Source organism: Pleurodeles waltl, chromosome 9 (genome assembly GCF_031143425.1).
Source record: "Pleurodeles waltl isolate 20211129_DDA chromosome 9, aPleWal1.hap1.20221129, whole genome shotgun sequence".
Classification (NCBI taxonomy): Eukaryota; Metazoa; Chordata; class Amphibia; order Caudata; family Salamandridae; genus Pleurodeles; species Pleurodeles waltl.
This window is the reverse complement of record NC_090448.1, coordinates 503,703,122-503,720,416: the sequence shown is the minus strand read 5'-3', so window position 1 is coordinate 503,720,416 and position 17,295 is coordinate 503,703,122. Positions and strand designations below refer to the sequence as shown.

At 43.6% G+C, this 17,295-nt stretch overlaps 1 protein-coding gene across 9 annotated transcripts in view; it reads left to right on the top strand.

Moving 5' to 3' along the window:
* The window catches only part of SYNE2 (spectrin repeat containing nuclear envelope protein 2), a 1,823,309-nt gene that overhangs the window by 37,323 nt on the left and 1,768,691 nt on the right, over positions 1 to 17,295 (top strand). For all 9 annotated transcript variants that reach the window (XM_069207355.1, XM_069207357.1, XM_069207362.1 and 6 more), the window contains exon 2: positions 11,763 to 11,881. In XM_069207355.1, coding sequence (XP_069063456.1) covers positions 11,797 to 11,881 — 85 coding nt within the window. In that variant the 5' untranslated portion in view covers positions 11,763 to 11,796. The remainder of the gene's footprint in view (positions 1 to 11,762; positions 11,882 to 17,295) is intronic.

The window sequence follows — 17,295 nt, the reverse complement described above, 5'->3', positions numbered from 1 at the left end:
TCCTGTACTAATAGGTCGGTTCACAAAATTCTGAATTGTGGTGGGTCGCAAATCAACCTACCTCATTAATTTGCATGTGGCAGGTTGCAAATTGTGACCCACTACAATCGACTAGAGTCATTGTGATGGTGGCACACTGGTGCGACAAACCACCATGTTTGTGATTGCTTTTAATTAAAGCAATCATTTAAAAAAAATGCAGCCTGTTTCCTCATAGGAAAACAGGATGCATTAAAAAAAAATGAAAAGTAAAACAAACTTTTTATTATCAGTAGGCAGTGGTCCTGAGGACCATTGCCTACTCCTAAAAGGTGTTTTTTTCTGCATTCTCAAAGGGAAAGGTGTCCCTTGGCTTACAAACCATTCAGATTTGGTGGTATAACATTAATGTATAGCCACCGGATTTTGGTTGCAAAACATTAGTACATCTCTTAAGGAATCGGTTATTGGAAGGGGCGCCCTCAATATACCTCTTTCAAATAGCAATTCTTTAATGTTTACTTAACCCATTTAACGATTCAGAAAACCTTTTCCAAATCAATAATTGGGTTTAGTAAATTTCAAAAAGTTTTTTAGCCGTCACAAACCCTTAGCTGTATTTGATCTGAGGGTTTGTGCCCATTAAAAATTTTTGTAAACCAGGCCCATAGTCACTTTTCCTCTCATCCTTTTCTTAATTCAAACTCCACTCTAATGTGCTCACCATCGTCTTGTCAAGCATTTTTGACCACCTTCGCTGAGTGTTACCAGCAGCACTTACGTGGGGTCCCTAAGATAATCACTAAGAAGGCAAGTCACAATGACGTTAAAGTAGTAGTGACCCCAGATTACGCCCTCTTCCTATCCATAAATAAACTGCCCAACTAAACTTTGTCTTTTCAGCTGTACCTGCTATTGCCATCGAACTATAAGTCAGATGCCACTACAAGCTTCAGAACCATGCTTCCCATCAGTTCATTTCCCAGCCATATAATCTTCATTAAAAGTACAACTTTTAAACGCATCTAGAAAAGTGCTGCATATGTAATGCTTCTGGCTTTTCTAAGATAAGAGTGTATTTGCTATGATACACACTATGGCCCTAATTCTAACCTTGGCGGACGGCGGAGGCCGTCCGCCAAGGTACCGCCGTCAGAACACCGCACCGCGGTCGAAAGACCGCTGCGGTGATTCTGACATTTGCCCTGGGCTGGCGGGCGGCCGCCAAAAGGCCGCCCGCCAGCCCAGGGCAAATCAACCTTCCCACTAGGATGCCGGCTCAGAATTGAGCCGGCGGAGTGGGAAGGTGCGACGGGTGCAGTTGCACCCGTCGCGTATTTCAGTGTCTGCTAGGCAGACACTGAAATACTTTGTGGGGCCCTCTTACGGGGGCCCCTGCCGTGCCCATGCCATTGGCATGGGCACGGCAGGGGCCCCCAGGGGCCCCGCGGCACCCCCTACCGCCATCCTGTTCCTGGCGGGCGAACCACCAGGAACAGGATGGCGGTAGGGGGTGTCAGAATCCCCCATGGCGGCGCAGCATGCTGCGCCGCCATGGGGGATTCTAAGGGCAGCGGTAAACCGGCGGGAGACCGCCGGTTTACCCTTTCTGGCCGCGGCTGAACCGCCGCGGTCAGAATGCCCTGCGGGGCACCGCCGGCCTGTCGGCGGTGCTCCCGCCGACCCTGGCCCCGGCGGTCTTAGACCGCCGGGGTCAGAATGACCCCCTATGTGACTCCATCTATCTTATACCCATACTTAATCAGTGCTTTTTAGTACTTCATGTTTGATCAATGCATGTCATAATTAACAACCAAGATCCTACTTGCAGAACAACAGTCACAGACATATGCATATTTTGCTTCAGACATTGGTTATTCAATGTTAGTCCTCAAATGGGTTCACTGATGGTTGAAGTGGAGGACATGTCAATGTAGGTCTGGTCCAGTTTGGCCTCCTACTCCCTCAAAAAAGAAGGGTAATCAAGATGCCAAAGCAGCTTGTGCTACGAGGCACAAGTTATGAGTACAGTAAAAACCAAAATGGGATTGGTGATTAAGAGGGCGGACTAATATGGATGGCGGGACTGAGCAAAAGGGAGGGCAAGGATGGGGTTTGGAGAACTGGAGTGTACCTCTAGACTAGTTGTCGAATCAATGATCGGGATAGTGAAACCTATGAAAGGGGAAGTAAGAGGGCATGGGAAAAAGGGGAAGGAGAAGAGTGAGAAGGAGATAAGGGCTTGGGAGGACTGTGTGTGCTGGTGCAGATTGCAGTTATAGACAGCTATCATTGAACCACAGCTTTTTACTAGCCATGCCCGCTGGCTTAATCCACCTTTTCTGGGGGTTGGCAGGGAGTGAGGTGGGAGAGAAGGTGGGGTGAGCAGCCCATCTCTTTCCACACTCTCATCACCCAATACTTAATTTGTAAAGAAATACGTACCAGGGTCCTTGTCAGGAGACCACTGCAACTTGCACCCCCCATAGCACTACTAATGACAATTTAGACTTTTTGTAAATTACAAATTACTAATACCTGCCATCCAAGTTATTTTTATAGCTTTGGGTGGCACAGATTAGTCATTTTTAATGTATATATAATTATTAAGCAACTGTTGTTGTGCTCATATCAAAATTAGACAAACCGCACCACCATGTGGCTTGCTGTCCAAGTCGGGGAGTTTACAATTAAATGCCAGTGCTGAGCACCGGAAACCACTGGCTCAAAACAAGCACTACCATCACCCTTCTCACCGCACCAACAAAAGAAATTAACCAGCATGTGGTGATTGTTCCTAGACCCTCTTTTCCCATCCTTACACCCTGATTTCATTTCACACAGTTCCTTCGTCAACATGGGGCTTCTTGCTAGGGCACAGACATACGTCTCCTTCTTCACACTGTGCAATGGGAATGAGCAGTGTGTCTTTGGCCCAGAAGGATCCAGGCACTGATTAGACTTTCCTTAGCCTACGGAATCAGACATTGCCCATTTTTGCAATTAATTGTTGAACTCAAAAATAGTGAATGCACGCGGAGGAAAAGGAGTTATGGGTCACAAGGTTTCACTTGTAAATGTGTGCTGAGGAGGCCGACCCCCACAAATAATACCATTGGGGGAGCAGTCTGCTGAGGATGCCCCATATCAGAGTTATAACATATTTGTCATGGGAGGGAGATGGCCATCCCTGTTGCAGCTTACATTCTCCACCCTGGGTGGGCGGGGATAGATATGCGATCTTGGACATCTCCTTAATTTGTGTTACTTTAACCACCCATTACAGACTAATGTCATGACTGATAATGATAGCTGCCTTCTTGGTTTTCTTTGATTACTGAATTGCCCTCTTGAATGCTGGCTATTTTGATCAATGTGTCTTGTTTATTATTCATTAAATGCAAAATAAAACTTTAAAAAAAGATATATCCAATTTTTTTAATTATATTTGTAGATCACAATGATATTTATTGCTGTGGGGTTTGCACTAATACATAGCCTTAGATATTCTGAAAAAGCCAATACTTTGTATAGGTGCACAGAGACCTGAATGGGATGTGTGTCTGAACATCTTAGCACTGATTTTTAGAAGGTATTGGTGTCCTTATTTACTCATTGGTGGGTGGCTTGCCTGGGGGACGGCCGTCCCTTCATGGAGGAGGAGTTAGTGACCTCTATCACACTTTTGGGAGGTGCCCAACCTTCCTTAAAGATCTCCACCTGCCTGGCGAATATCTCTCGGCTGTGAAGGATGCCACTGTGACTTCCTTCACAAAAATGACGTTTGCTAACCTCACGTTAATATTTTTTGTTCTGAGAAAACAAACTCCCAAAGATTGAGTTTATTTTTTCTGAACAAAAGGTAAATAGTGTGATGCACAAATAACTTTTTCACAGCTCCTAGGGGACATTTAACATTTTCTTTGTCTGTTTCCAGTTTGAGAGACAACTGTCACTGTGAACCAGTGGTCATGTGGCAGTCGGATCAATAGGTCAAAGGTTGCCACTGATGGTGCCAGTAGAGGCCCACCATGGGCAACCTAGCCGTTTCTCAACTCCACATAGAGAAGGGAATGAAGTGGGAGGTGGGTGCTGGTTCACCCTGTTCTACACTCTTTGCCTAACCCTAAATAAGGTCTTAAGACGATTGGAAGGTCTACACCCAGATCTCACTTATGGAGCTCAAATGGTGCTTGCCTTTCATCTTTTTTCACCAAGGCAAAGAAAGGAGTCGGGGACATGTGTCTGTGAATGATCAAATGATGCTTTGGAAAACTCAAGGACATAAGTTGAAGGATCATCATATGGTCTTGGGAATGCTATTTGCTAGTGTTTTTGCAAGATGCCGTATAGCCATTCACAGAAATTTGTGCCCAACTTCTTTATTCACATTGATGTCGAACTTGGAGATTAATAAATTCCTCATGTTGATTTCAAAAACTGCCTTTCATTTTGAAATTTTGGAGGTAGCAGGTTTGTGGAAAAAACAAGTTTCAGTACATTTTTCACAAGGATCACATATAGTGCACATTTCTAACAATGACACACTGTCATGTCCTGTTCTTTCCTAGCACCTCCATCAGAAACTTCTAGACTTTTGTTTTGAACAACTCATGAGTCAATTTGGCTCAAAGGGTTTTACCAAATAGTGTGCTACAGTGATCCTACCTGTTTCCCTTTCTCACACTATTTACCTCCTGAAAATGTTGTACATGTACCTCATTCCTGTGCAAAAAAAGGTCTGTTGGTCAAATGTGGCATAATAAATGACTGCTGTGGTGACATGGTGAGAGATGCTTGAAGGCCACTCTTCAATTAGATTGAATGCCTGAGCTTCATCATTGACCTTCACTGCCTTGCTCAAGAAGCAAGGTTGTGAAAATTTGGGTGTACTGTATAATATGGCTGGGTAGCCTAACCAGTCTCTACACTTTTAAATATCATCTTGGGTCCAGTTAGGTGTGTTTACTTAAACTTAAACTCAGCCCTGGGTAGCTGTGGCTGCGAGAAGTAAGGCTAAGCAAAGGAGCAATGTGTAAAGCATTTAATAGCACCAAACAATGAGATATGAAAGTCACACAACATGAAAGAAACAAGAATCCAAGCCATAAAATTAGAGCTTATTTGTATGAATTTTTAGAGACCTTAATCGTCAAAATCCATTGGAGGGTCCTGGAAATACCGATTTTAGAAATAATAAATAACTTTTTAATAGTTTGGAAACGTATAAAAAGTTTGAAACAATGAGTTTGACAACTCCGGCCCGTGTTGGGTGACCGAGTCCGACAGTACAGAGGTCTAGGGTGCCAGAAAGGATACTTTGGACAGGTACCTGGCAACCAGCGCGTTTTTTAAAGCAAGATCCAAACTTTACAGGATGGCGTCCTAAACAACAGTAGAGTGGTCCTGATGCTGAGGGATGCAGACTTAAAGATGCTCAAAGATGCTCCTGATGCTGTGTGGTGCACGGGGGATGAAGTCAAGTTAGGTTCTCAGTCCACAAATGAGTAGGGTCGACTCTGTTCATGGATCTTGGGGTCCCACAAAGTCTTCTTTGGAGGGTTTCAAGGGCTTTCGATGCAGACCTTGCACTTTTTGAAAAATTTTGGTGGAGGCTGATACCTGCCGTGGGTGACGAATCTGGTCACAATGAACACTCATGGGCCCTGCAGACACAAGTGCACCTTTTAGCTATCTCCAAATTGTCCTTTGAGGTGCCCGGCATCTGGTAGTGGCAAGAATTCTGCAGTGGCTACCAGAGGTGCGACTTGGGCTCTTCCAGCTTTAGTGTCCTCAGTGCCAGTCTGGAGGTCAGCCAACTGACACTTGGTGTTGGAGTCGCTGCTTTTGTCTGGGGCTAGGAAACAACTTTACCCCAAGCCTGGCACGCAGAACAGGGTCCAAACTCCACTAACCCAAAGTGCAGCAGATGCAGTCGTTCTAGTATTGCGGTCTCACCATGTGCTCTTCCAACAGGTGCAAAGTGGTCTTATTTTCGGCCTACTTCCAAGTCCAGTTAGTACCAAGGGTCAACATGCCAGGGTGCCATATTTATCCCAGGAAAGTGCCCTGAGGCGGATCTTCCCGTCACTAGTCAATGGGCTACTGGGTCCCCTCCTGCCTAGTGATGAAGTTCCTGTGATGTATGACATCTGGCTATCCCAGAATGCCACATTCTTGCCCCCTTCAAGATGTCACAACCCTTCTTCAGTTGTCAGGCGCAAGGTAGCCCACCCTAGACATGTGGATACCTGAGGGCAACATCCCCATGGTAAAATTGGCTTGGGGTTTGAGTTGCCCCTCTCTGGCCCTGTCTCCATGCTGTGTACAGGAACAAAAGTCATCGAGCTCTGGTGTGTTGGGCCAGGCGGCTTCCCCTTTGAAGCACGCCTCTGGGATAAGCACCCGAGTGACTATCCCGGCAAAGGATGTGATACCTTGCTGCTGCAGCACTGCTTTTGTAGCTGAGCCTGGGAGTTGTTCACACATCTTCCCAAGCAGTCATAAAGCTGTCTGTATGTGTATGCCTTTGTGAGGCTACTGGACGAGCAGAGTACAGAGTGGCAACTTTCTAAAAACTGCCTACCTTTAATAGCAACAGTAATTTTGACCTAGCATCAGATCACATTTAATGACACAATTCATTTGAAACCTCACGTGACCCAGTTTGGTAGTCCCAGTCAAACGTTAGTCGGGTTGGGATGCCACCATGTAACTCTGTGCTAGCCAATGGGGCTACCAACTTTACCCACTGCAAAACAACAATTTGTAAGTGTTGCTTCTAAGGCATATCATAAAACATATGACTTAATTAACAAAATATAGCTCCTTGCCTTAGTGGGGACTTTTACCATTGGTTTAAATGGCATAGTTGTACTGGCTGTGAAAACACTGTTCTTCCAGTCTCCAATGGCAGGCTAGGAGCCATTTTTTAACTTGTGATACGAAGGATGACAAACAGTGCTGCAGCCCTGAGTGAACACTCTGTCTTACATGCTCTGGGTACCCTATATTAGAGACTTATAAGTAAGTCAGGCCTTACCAACGTGGTGTATCCAATTAGACATGCAATTTGCATAGGGCTAAAACACTTGAGGTCTTGTTAGCAGGCCTCAGTGCACTCTCAGAGTCAAAACACCAGCAGCTAATAGTCCAGATGGGGGCAAAAAGTGGGAGGAAACATGCCAAAAGCCTGTTTTCCTACAAAGGGGATTTCCTCAGCTGTACTGTCACCAAATAAACCACACTTCCTTAAGGTGCTTCTTTCATGGATTGCACCATGCTCCTCTTACTGAGAGAAGTAAATGCTGCATTGGAGAGATTCATCAGACGGGGAATAACATTTAGTCTCCCCAATGCCTTGTCCTAGGCTTGTTGCCAGTACCATCATCAATGAGGTCTACATACTGGGATGAGGTAGAAAGAGAACACACCACTGGCCCACCTTATGTTTTCTCTGATGCCCCGCTACTGTCGCTTTTGGCTGGTGAGACATCCTCGTGGACATCCTGGAACCGAAGCAGGAGTCATACTGACCACAGCTATTATGTGGCACCCCTAAAACTTAAAAAGTTTCCTTTTATTCGATTTCCCCAGAGCCAGAATAGTCCTGCTCGGAGGCATTGTCCCTATTGGACAAATGCACGACCTGCAGAAAGATTCAGACTAGAGGGCCTGGTGCTGTCCCAGAAGAATGGTTTCGAAAGAAAACGTGAATGCTCCAAGTCACTCTTTTCAGTCACTTTCCGTTCGACACTGTTTGGCGTATGAGAGGAACACGGACATTAGGCTAACTGGCTTTAAAGCCATGCAGACACAACATGACCTGTAACAGTGGTGAAAACATATACAATCCTAAAGTATTACTGGCGTTTGGTTTACAACATTGTATCAAAGTAAATGTGTGTTCTGTTTAGCACAGAAGACCAGCCATCAACAAAGACATAATACTGAAACTTAAAAACAAATTAGGGATGGTTCAAGTCTAATGGATGATGCACATTATAGGTTGTTTGATTAGTGCCTATCATCAAACGAATGGATGGATTGCTATGGTTCCTGACCCTGAGGAATCAAAGGAAAAACGAAAGATAAGAAAGAGTTGAGTTGAGAGATTTGTGGTAAGACAGAGGCAAGACACCAGTGCTTAATTTGTTCTAGTGGCTGCTGGTGGAGGGCAACAGCGCTTATTTTTTGGGGAGGTGGGACTTATTTTTCGTGGTCATACTTGGCCCCAGTGAAGGAATAGTGTTAAATTAAAGAAGAAGTAGGCATGAGATATAGAATCTAGATTACCCGCCTTGGCATTCAGCAACTGTGGCATTCACAGCCACTGGGATCCTAAGAACAAATTTGAGCCAATGTACATATCTTTTAATAAATTAAGAACTGCAGGTCACTTCATGCTGATTATAAGAACGTCACCCTGAAAAGGTGTGTCTTCAGTGTTGTGTAGACGGGGCGCTTGGGACAGTGTGGTTCGGTGAAGATGGCAACGATTTATAAAGGATAGGGCCTCCGCCGGGCAATAACCACAAGTTCCAAGTTTTCCGAAAAGGATGTCCCTGTAACGACGATAGCTTGCTGAATCTCAGCTTACTTCCTGCACGCCAAGCACCTTCCTTCCTTTAGTCAGTGGCTGTGTTTTTATGCCGCGTCTGCCGCTGCAAGTAACGGCGCATGTTTTATTTATGTGAAAACTGTTTTTGTTTTGTTAGAGGAATAAAAGCTGCGCAAGAGTAAATGAGGCCGTTTATAACAGCAGGGAGCAAAGGCAACATGTCCAGCCCTCCCTTTTTCAAACTTATGATTGGAGTTGATCCAAAGTTATAAATAGACGAAGACCCAAGTTCACGAAGAACGCCATGAGCTCTGGCTGCTTTTTATAAATAAATTCTGCTCGTCATAGAGTTGTTTTGACTGAGAGTAGAGAGGACAACACACACGCATGAAAATATCAAACCGAAAATACATTTTGGGCCCTGATTAGGAGTAAGCCGCAACTCCACAACCTCAGCGCAAACTCCGTTTGTACAGAGAGCCTGGGGCAGGGTGCCCCATTAAGTGTGTGGATTTACTTTGGAGAAGAGAAGTTTCCTGACGTGAGTCTTACAGGAAGGGTTGGGCCACCTTATTCAGTCCTTTAGAGCGTGGGCCTAATTCCAAGTTTCATGGTGGAGGGGAGCTGGTATTTTCTCCCCTCGTCATGCTATTGTACGTTTGTTTCCCAGTCAGATTGTGGGATAACACGATGAGAGTTACTGTTCACATTCCTACATACTTTTTTCCAGACTCATGCCTTGCTTCTGCAAATAGATTTCGCTGTGCTTGTAGGAGGAATCTATGGGGTATATATTAGAACCACCACCTTAGTGCCGCCATAGCGTCATTTTTTTTTTACACTAAAGCTGCACAAAAGTGTATTTTCTGCTATGCCATCCTTACAAAGTGGTGCAATGCATGCATTGCACCATTTTGTGAACCCTTGCTTCACATTATGCCTGCGCCAGGCATAATGTATGGAAGGGGTGCGTTCCGGGGCTCAGAGGCCTGCAAAAATGGCACAGTGAAATGTAACAGATTTCACTGCGCCATTTTTGGTGTCATTTTTATTGCCTGATCAGTGCAGGCGTTAAAATATTGCTCCCATAGTAACCTATGGGCCTCCTTGCACTTTGCTGCACTAGGGTCAACATTTTTTACGTTAGTGTAGCAAAGTGCCACAATAGCGTGAAAAATGTTGACGCTATTGTGCTAACGACCGCCATGGTGTGCCATATCATAAATACGGCGCAACCATGATATGGTTAGGTGCCGTTAGGGAGGGCGCAAGAAAAATGGTGCATCGTAGTTGATGTACCACTTTTTCTTAAATATGGACCTATGTGCGGAAAAACCAAGGAATATACCGGGTACAGAGTCACATTTGTCGCAAATCAGAATTAAATGCTCCTGAGATACCACTCCACCCAACTTGTGGTTTATTCTCTAGGCTGGACCACTTGCTAGGTGTCAACAATTGTTTCTGACTTATTTATGTATTACATTTTTTCAGTTTTTTTATAGCACAAACTCGACCCGAAGCTTTTGGAGTGCTTTACACAGGCACCAATAACATTACGTAAAGTCAGATTCATTTGTTAGGCATGGGGAGATTCATTGATTTGCCCGGAATCACAGGGCGTTGAGCTGACACCAAAACTTTAATCTGGTTCCCCAGTCCTACAGTCAACAGCTCTGCCTGTAACACCACATGCTCTCCCCCTATCACTGCAACTCGCACACAGTAAAGGAAGCCTCTTTCTGTCCCTCTCCCTTTTTGCAAATTGGAATAGTCCCAGCTATCACTTTACGAGGCAGATAGACTTATCCGCCTAGAGTACCTTTAGAGCAAATCGTGTTTTTTTTTTGTGGTTACAAAATCTGTGATTTTGAAGCTTGCATACTTAGCGATAGAGAATTGGAGATAGATTGGAGGCTTCATACTTTGGTGGTCCCTTTTTAAGGGTCAGGGCCGGTTCTAGGGCAGTGCGACCGGTGCCACCGCATCGGGCTGATTTTGGGAGGGAGTGATGTATTTGCAAGTATGTTATAGTTTTAAAAGCCCCTGCTGCGGTGCTCCATGCTTTCAGCAGTTTTCATGAAATAATAAAAATGCCAAGATAACTCTGATGAGTAATGCTCTGCCTGGAGAGAGATCAGAGTTTTCTCTAGTGGAAGTTTTAAGGTTGCAGAGGGGATTAATATGCCTCCTGCAAAGACATGTACCATGCAGATCACAAAGTGCATGTAACGTGAATGGATCAGTGGGTTTCTGCTTTTGACAGAGAGGTCCTTTTGTTACTTACAGTTTATAAGTTAATATCCTAATATAGAGCAGTAGGCTATTAACTATCACCAAATAACTGCATGCAGTCCTCAAGGTATAGATTACAGCATTCTTGTTTTTCCCCCATCTTTCATTATCCTGTTGTTGCAAAATTGGTTCATTGGGGCATAAATCAATTCTTATTACTAAAGAGAACCCCTAATCATGGTGTAATCTGTTAAATTCTGAGTTTGTGCTTCTCCATACTAAGCATTCTTAAAATATGCAGCCTACCAGTATGGATGACATTTGACTCTTCTTGTAGTGCTCTGTTTTATTTAACATTTATTATATACCGATTTACACACTTATGATTGATTGTCTCTTGTGTAATGTGTGTGCCATGGAAAGTGCCCTGACACCCTACACTGAAGTCAGTGCCGCTACATAAACTAATTAAATGCATCTGAGAGAGAGTGGTTATGAAGACTTGAGGGGTGCTGTTAAAGGGTAATAGTGAGGGAATCTGTGGCAGAGGTGGCCACTGTGGGGCACCAACAAACATTGTCGCACAGGGCACTGCCAGTGCTAAGCCCGGCCTGGTTAAGGGTTGATAAGCTCTATGTGAAAATCCAAGAAATTAGTGAACTACCAGGCATCTACAGTGCAAACTCTACAATATTTCACCATTCCTTGTTAGGGGCATTTACTTATGCCTGGCAAATTCACTTGACAATTGTATGTTGTTTTGCTCATACTGTTACAGAATTTTGCCAGACTTCCCAAGCCAGTATAATTAACTCTAAACGAATGCAAGACATTACAGAGAGCCGCCTCGGGCAAAGGTAAATAAAGGTGTGTCCATTTTTGTTGTAAATAGTATAAGGAGTCATGACGTATATATATAAGATCATTCAAGTTGAAAGAAAATGCTAAAAACCTCAAGGGAAATTCAACTTTTGTTTTTATTGTACAGTTGCGGCAGTGATAGATGTTGGCGGGGCTTTAAGATGGCCTCCGACAAGGCATCACCCACTCCAGCAGAAGATGAAGAACAAGGCATCGATATCGATGACCTGCACCTGATGCTACAAGGTAAGGCACGAGAATTACCTATTCGGAAAAGTGAAATTACTCCAATTTTCTTTAATGAACTAGCAGAAAAAAAATCAAGCACACAGTCAATCTCAGTTGAAGCAAAAACATCAGTACGTATTTCATGTATCCTGGACCCTCAGTCCAAAAGTGACAGGAAAATAAATAAGTACACTATTACAACTTCATATCTGTAAATGGATCAAATGTTTTAATGATATTTTAATGCTGTTAAGTCACAAGGAACATATTTAACTATTGAGGACCTCATCAGGAGGCCCCTGTTCTGAGGCTCAGTAACCCCGCCACCTGGAGTTTCCGAAATCGGAGGAACCTGTAACACTGGTGTTGTTGGGGGAGAAGGGAAGGTAAATCTCATGTCTATCCGTGCTAGTACAGCATAGTTAATGTGGAAAATTCAAGTCTACTAAAGAATGGAGCGAAATTAGGTTGTTTATTACTGTTCTGTCACACTAAAAAATAGTGCCAGATTTTTAGCTAAAGGTTGGTGTAACAGCTGAACAGAAATCACTTTAAAAAGTGTTCATTGATGGGCCACGCCATAAAATGAAACTGGCCATCTAGGCCGGTAATCAGTTATAGGGTAATGACCACATTAACCTTGCGTTATAAGCACTCTAGCCTTGTTAAGTGCACCATCCGAAATTTTCCCTTGTTAATCAGGATTGTGCCCACTTCCAAGGGCTGGTTGCCCCCACCCCTGAGATTCGAAATGATGTACTACAGACAGGCAACAAATGGAAGTCGCAGAATTCATTCAAGTTCACTCATCATAATCCAATTTATGTTCCAAAGATAATCTTTCCGCAATCAATCGTGTCAACTTGAACTTTATTTTCTTATTTAATTATTGATTAGTGAACATATATTACTGCCAATGCATTTCACTCTTCCCTAAAGAGAGCTTCCTCAGGGCTATTCTTTGTTCCTTTCAGCTTGATTGTGTTATTAACAGGATTGTTGATCAAATCCAAAACAAGATTTTCTTTTTGTCAAATTGTCAGGTGTCCCATTCCAAAGTGTGATGCGCATATGTATCTTAAATTATTGATTTTAAACCAAGCTTTCAATTAAACTGTGTTGAACAAACACAAGTTTTCTTTTAGCATTTCTGTTTGTGTCATGCTGAACTGCACAAAAATCCCATTTTGTCAAGGTCACAGCATTCCATGAAGAGCTGCTCTTGGTCCCAATGGGAAGCAAAAAATAAAATTGAAACTTTTTGTATTGTGTTAAATCAATATGTGAAAGTGACATAATGCTTAAAAATATAAATCCTATGATGCTGAAATCAGACATATTAGAGGTAGCATCAGTGAATGTATCGCAAAGGACACCAGTGAACAGTACACATAAAAATGCCAAACTTAATAGTGTAGACTGTTGTGGTAACCCCTTTACCGAAGGTATTAGTTTCCTACCAAGGGTCCTAACCTCTATTATATTGCCTTTCAAAAACCTTGTACTCTGCTCCTACCATAAGCACAGCACCCTTATATGACTAGTGCATACTTTAGTGGAGCAAAATATCTAAGTTAAAAATCAATTATTCATCATTGTTCACAGAGCAGACAGGGGCCAATGGGCCCATCTGTGGAGTTTGAGGTTGTTTTCAACTGGTGTTCTTAGGTCTGTCCTACTACGGCTCAGCAGATTGGGCCAAGTACACACTTTCCACAATTGACTTTCATGGTAGTGAGGGCTAGCTTTCAAAGGCTTTTCAGTGAGGTATTTTGAGGGACAAGAGTGAAGAACGTAGCGTTCTGCCAACAGACACAAAAACAAACTGTCTAGTCCAGTGATTGTATTTTAATTAAACAAAATAACTTTATTGTCACATCAAAATAAATACTACACAGTTAAATAGGGATCACAATTACAGGGTTGTAATCTTGTTTGCAGTATTCAAACACCCCTTCCATTACAGCAGTGGGCTCCCATTGCAGTTGCAGGTGGGTTCTTAGGTATGGCATGTGCAGCATCTGGGTTGCTCGTTAACAGGTGTGCATCTACAGCAGTTGCAGCCTCTGGGCTGATTTGGCTTCTGGGTCGGAGGCGTGCAACCCCAGTCTCCACCCCCCAGTCACAGGAATGCCGTAATACTCTTCAGTTGTCTGGGGAACCTCTACTCAGCCTCTACCATGTGCCAGGCTAAAAAGAGGGCCATTCAAAATCGACCCTACTGATCCTTGTACTCAGATTCTCACCACAATCATTCCTACTACTATACTGGTGCTACACACTCGTTGCACATACATGCACTCAACATACATATAATGTCAGCACATGATCTGGGCTGATATTAAATTGGAACTTTACACAAGATGGGTTAGTAGACTGCAATCATTTAGACACACGAAAGGTCTGATTGCACTAAAGGCTCACAAAACCTCAGTTTGCTGCCTCTGCTGTACATGACTTACTCAGGGCATGGACAGAATTTCTTTGCCCCCCATGACAGCGCAATGTATGTACCCTTCCAAGTCACAGAACAGGTTCTGGACCTTGCATCATCAGGGACAGACCAACACCTCTGTACACATGCTAGACTAGTGTGATGACAGGGTCAAACAGAAATCCAGGATACCAGCTTCACAAGCAGTCAGCCACTCAGGACAGTGGTACAAATCTGTTCATTATGCATAGAACATCTTGGTACCAACACAAAATCAATAACAATTCAATTTAATTCAAATTGCCCTCTAAGATAAGTGCTGTAAGGGGGAAGAAAGCCCAGCAGAAGATTATACTAACACAGCTACACAAACTACATTGTGCTGCGAGGCCTTTACATTGAATAAAAAAGATTGCACATTTAGTACAAGTTCACATTAACTCAGCAATTTTGTTGTAGGCCACCTGCATCTTTAGCCACAGCCAGGGATTGTTTACTTGTTCATTAAGTGTGTACATAACACATGAAATAATATTATTACCATATTTTCTTTATCAAAATAAAAATGTCTTGAATAGAACATAAGGCAAAAGTGTAATGCATTACTGAAAGGCATCCACACACGATAAAGCTCCCTGGTCTGTCTCACATTCAATTTGGTAAGGCAATAGAACAAGAAATAATACACGTGAACGACTTTACTTAAACAAAACTCCAATTTTAAACTGGTACATCTCATTGAGCCCAGGGTCTTCAAGGTGGATTTCGATGTCTCTTTGATGACTCAGTCCTAATTCTGGACGTTAGATGGATAGATGTTATCCTGGTTAAAATAAGTAAGATAGAGGAGTTAGATAGACTTGTGAAACAGCTTAGTTCTAGATCTGCAAGACTGTTACATAGTACTCTGCTTCAACTGATGTTTGTAGTACTCTGGGGATGAGTGAAAGCAGTAAACATTACCATGGTTGGGCCACAGAGGAAAATTGCAATTAACTACACACATTGAGGCACAAGGAAGAAAGAGGCTGTAGAACCTTGTTATGATTGGGACTGGCTGAAAGGAATGCTTTCTGTTTTTAAGGATTATGAGGTAGAAGAGCCACTGTTTTCATAAATATATACAATTAAGTTCTGGCTTTATGGTGAGTTTAGAACAACTTGCTCCTAATGTATAGGTTTTGCAGAAAAACAGAAGTGTGCAATATAGTAGCTACACAAAACTTGTACTGTTAAATTATTTGTGATTGGTGAACAGATTGATATTGATTGTCCAGATTCTAAGTCAAAATTAAGTTGAATGGAGGCTTTGCAAGTGTTTTGATAAGCAAGTTGTATTTAATTTTTCACACAAAAGTGCACATCTGGCCACCCAAATAGTACAACAACATTAGACATCAGGCATAGCAAGTAAACAAGGTACATCCAAATGAAGAGGATCATATCCTTGTCCTGCAAGAAGACATTGGTAAAAATACAATGAATCAGAGGTTCATCTCAACTGTCCCAACCACTAACAAAGCACCTAACCATGTTTCAAGGGAAGTCCCCGGTGATCATACATGGGTAGTTTCTGCTGGGAGCACCAGTCAACTCCTCGTCGCCACCATGATAGGGTGGGAGGGGCAGAATTTTTCCAGCTCCTGGCAATGTCTCTCTTGGCCACCATGAGTGCAGTTAAGGAACACCCAGTCTGCCCTCGAGCCACAAGAGCCCTCCAGGAACCCGAATAAGATCATCACAGTGGAAGAATCTGCCTCCCATCCCAACACATCAGTCAACTCTGCCACCACAGCGGGAGTGAGATATGCACAATAAAGATAATACGTTTCAATCAGATGCAGTCTGGAAGAGATGACGATAACCATAGGTGCCATCAGTGCATTCCGCCAGTCCACATCATCAAGGAGATCCAGCAATTCCTCCAGCAAAACCGGAGATGATCCAGTGTATACGGGGAATTTATTATCAATATGTGGTATATTTGAGAGATACCCCCCCTTGCCCAATGCACCCATGAGCAGTTTGACTACTAACGTACTAAACTCAGGAAAAGGGGCACCTTGGGGTACATGGGTGTAGAGTGTGTGTCAGAGTTGTAGGTATTATAAAATTGTGTGAATGTGAGAGTGTATGTGTTTTGAAGATCATGGAAGGACCGTATGTGGGTCACAGATGTCATCTAGTAACATGATACTTAAGAGATCCCATTTCTCAAAGCCTCCCACTGCCACCACCTCCTGTAACCAGGTGCCATGCCAAAGGCCTGTTTGCTGTGTTTGTTTTTTGTCCCAGTGGGTGTGGTGGAGAGGGCCCTCCAAGCAAGGATGACCACTCTGGTCAGCGTGGGATAACTGCGGGGACCAGGGTGCCATATAACAGTGCCATGATCTAAGGAAACCCCAGGGTCGTCACCTCCAGCCAGTAGGCGAGGTCAGACCATCCTCCGGTAAACAAGCCATCAACCATCACCGAAGAGAGTCAAAACAGTACAACTAATGACTAATGATTGGTCATCCTCAGGCCGCTGTCGAATGGGGGGGCATAACAGTGGGTCAGGGCTAGGTGAAACCTGGATTTATGCCAGAGGAAAGAAGTTGCAATCTTATCCTGAGCACAAAACCAAGTCCACTATATAGTTATCAGAAGGTTTTGAAAGAAATAGAGGAATCTCAGCAGGATTATCATTTTATTTGGGGCTATGCAACCAATCACACTCAGGGTAAGAGATTGCCATTGATCAAGGTCCTCCTTGGCTCTTCATGTCAGGGGCTGTAGATTAAGGAACCAAGTGAGAACTGGGTGAAGCGCTCCCAGATACTCAAGTAGCGTAAGCAAAGGTGGTGGATGGGGATGATATCCTGCCAATCGAAACAGTCTTGCTCCGCAGCCAGAGGCACTATTATCGACTAGGGCGGATTTACTCTGGCCCAAGGCTGCCCCAAAGACATGGAGGATTTGTAGGCATCAGGACACACTCATCTCAGGATTCACCAGG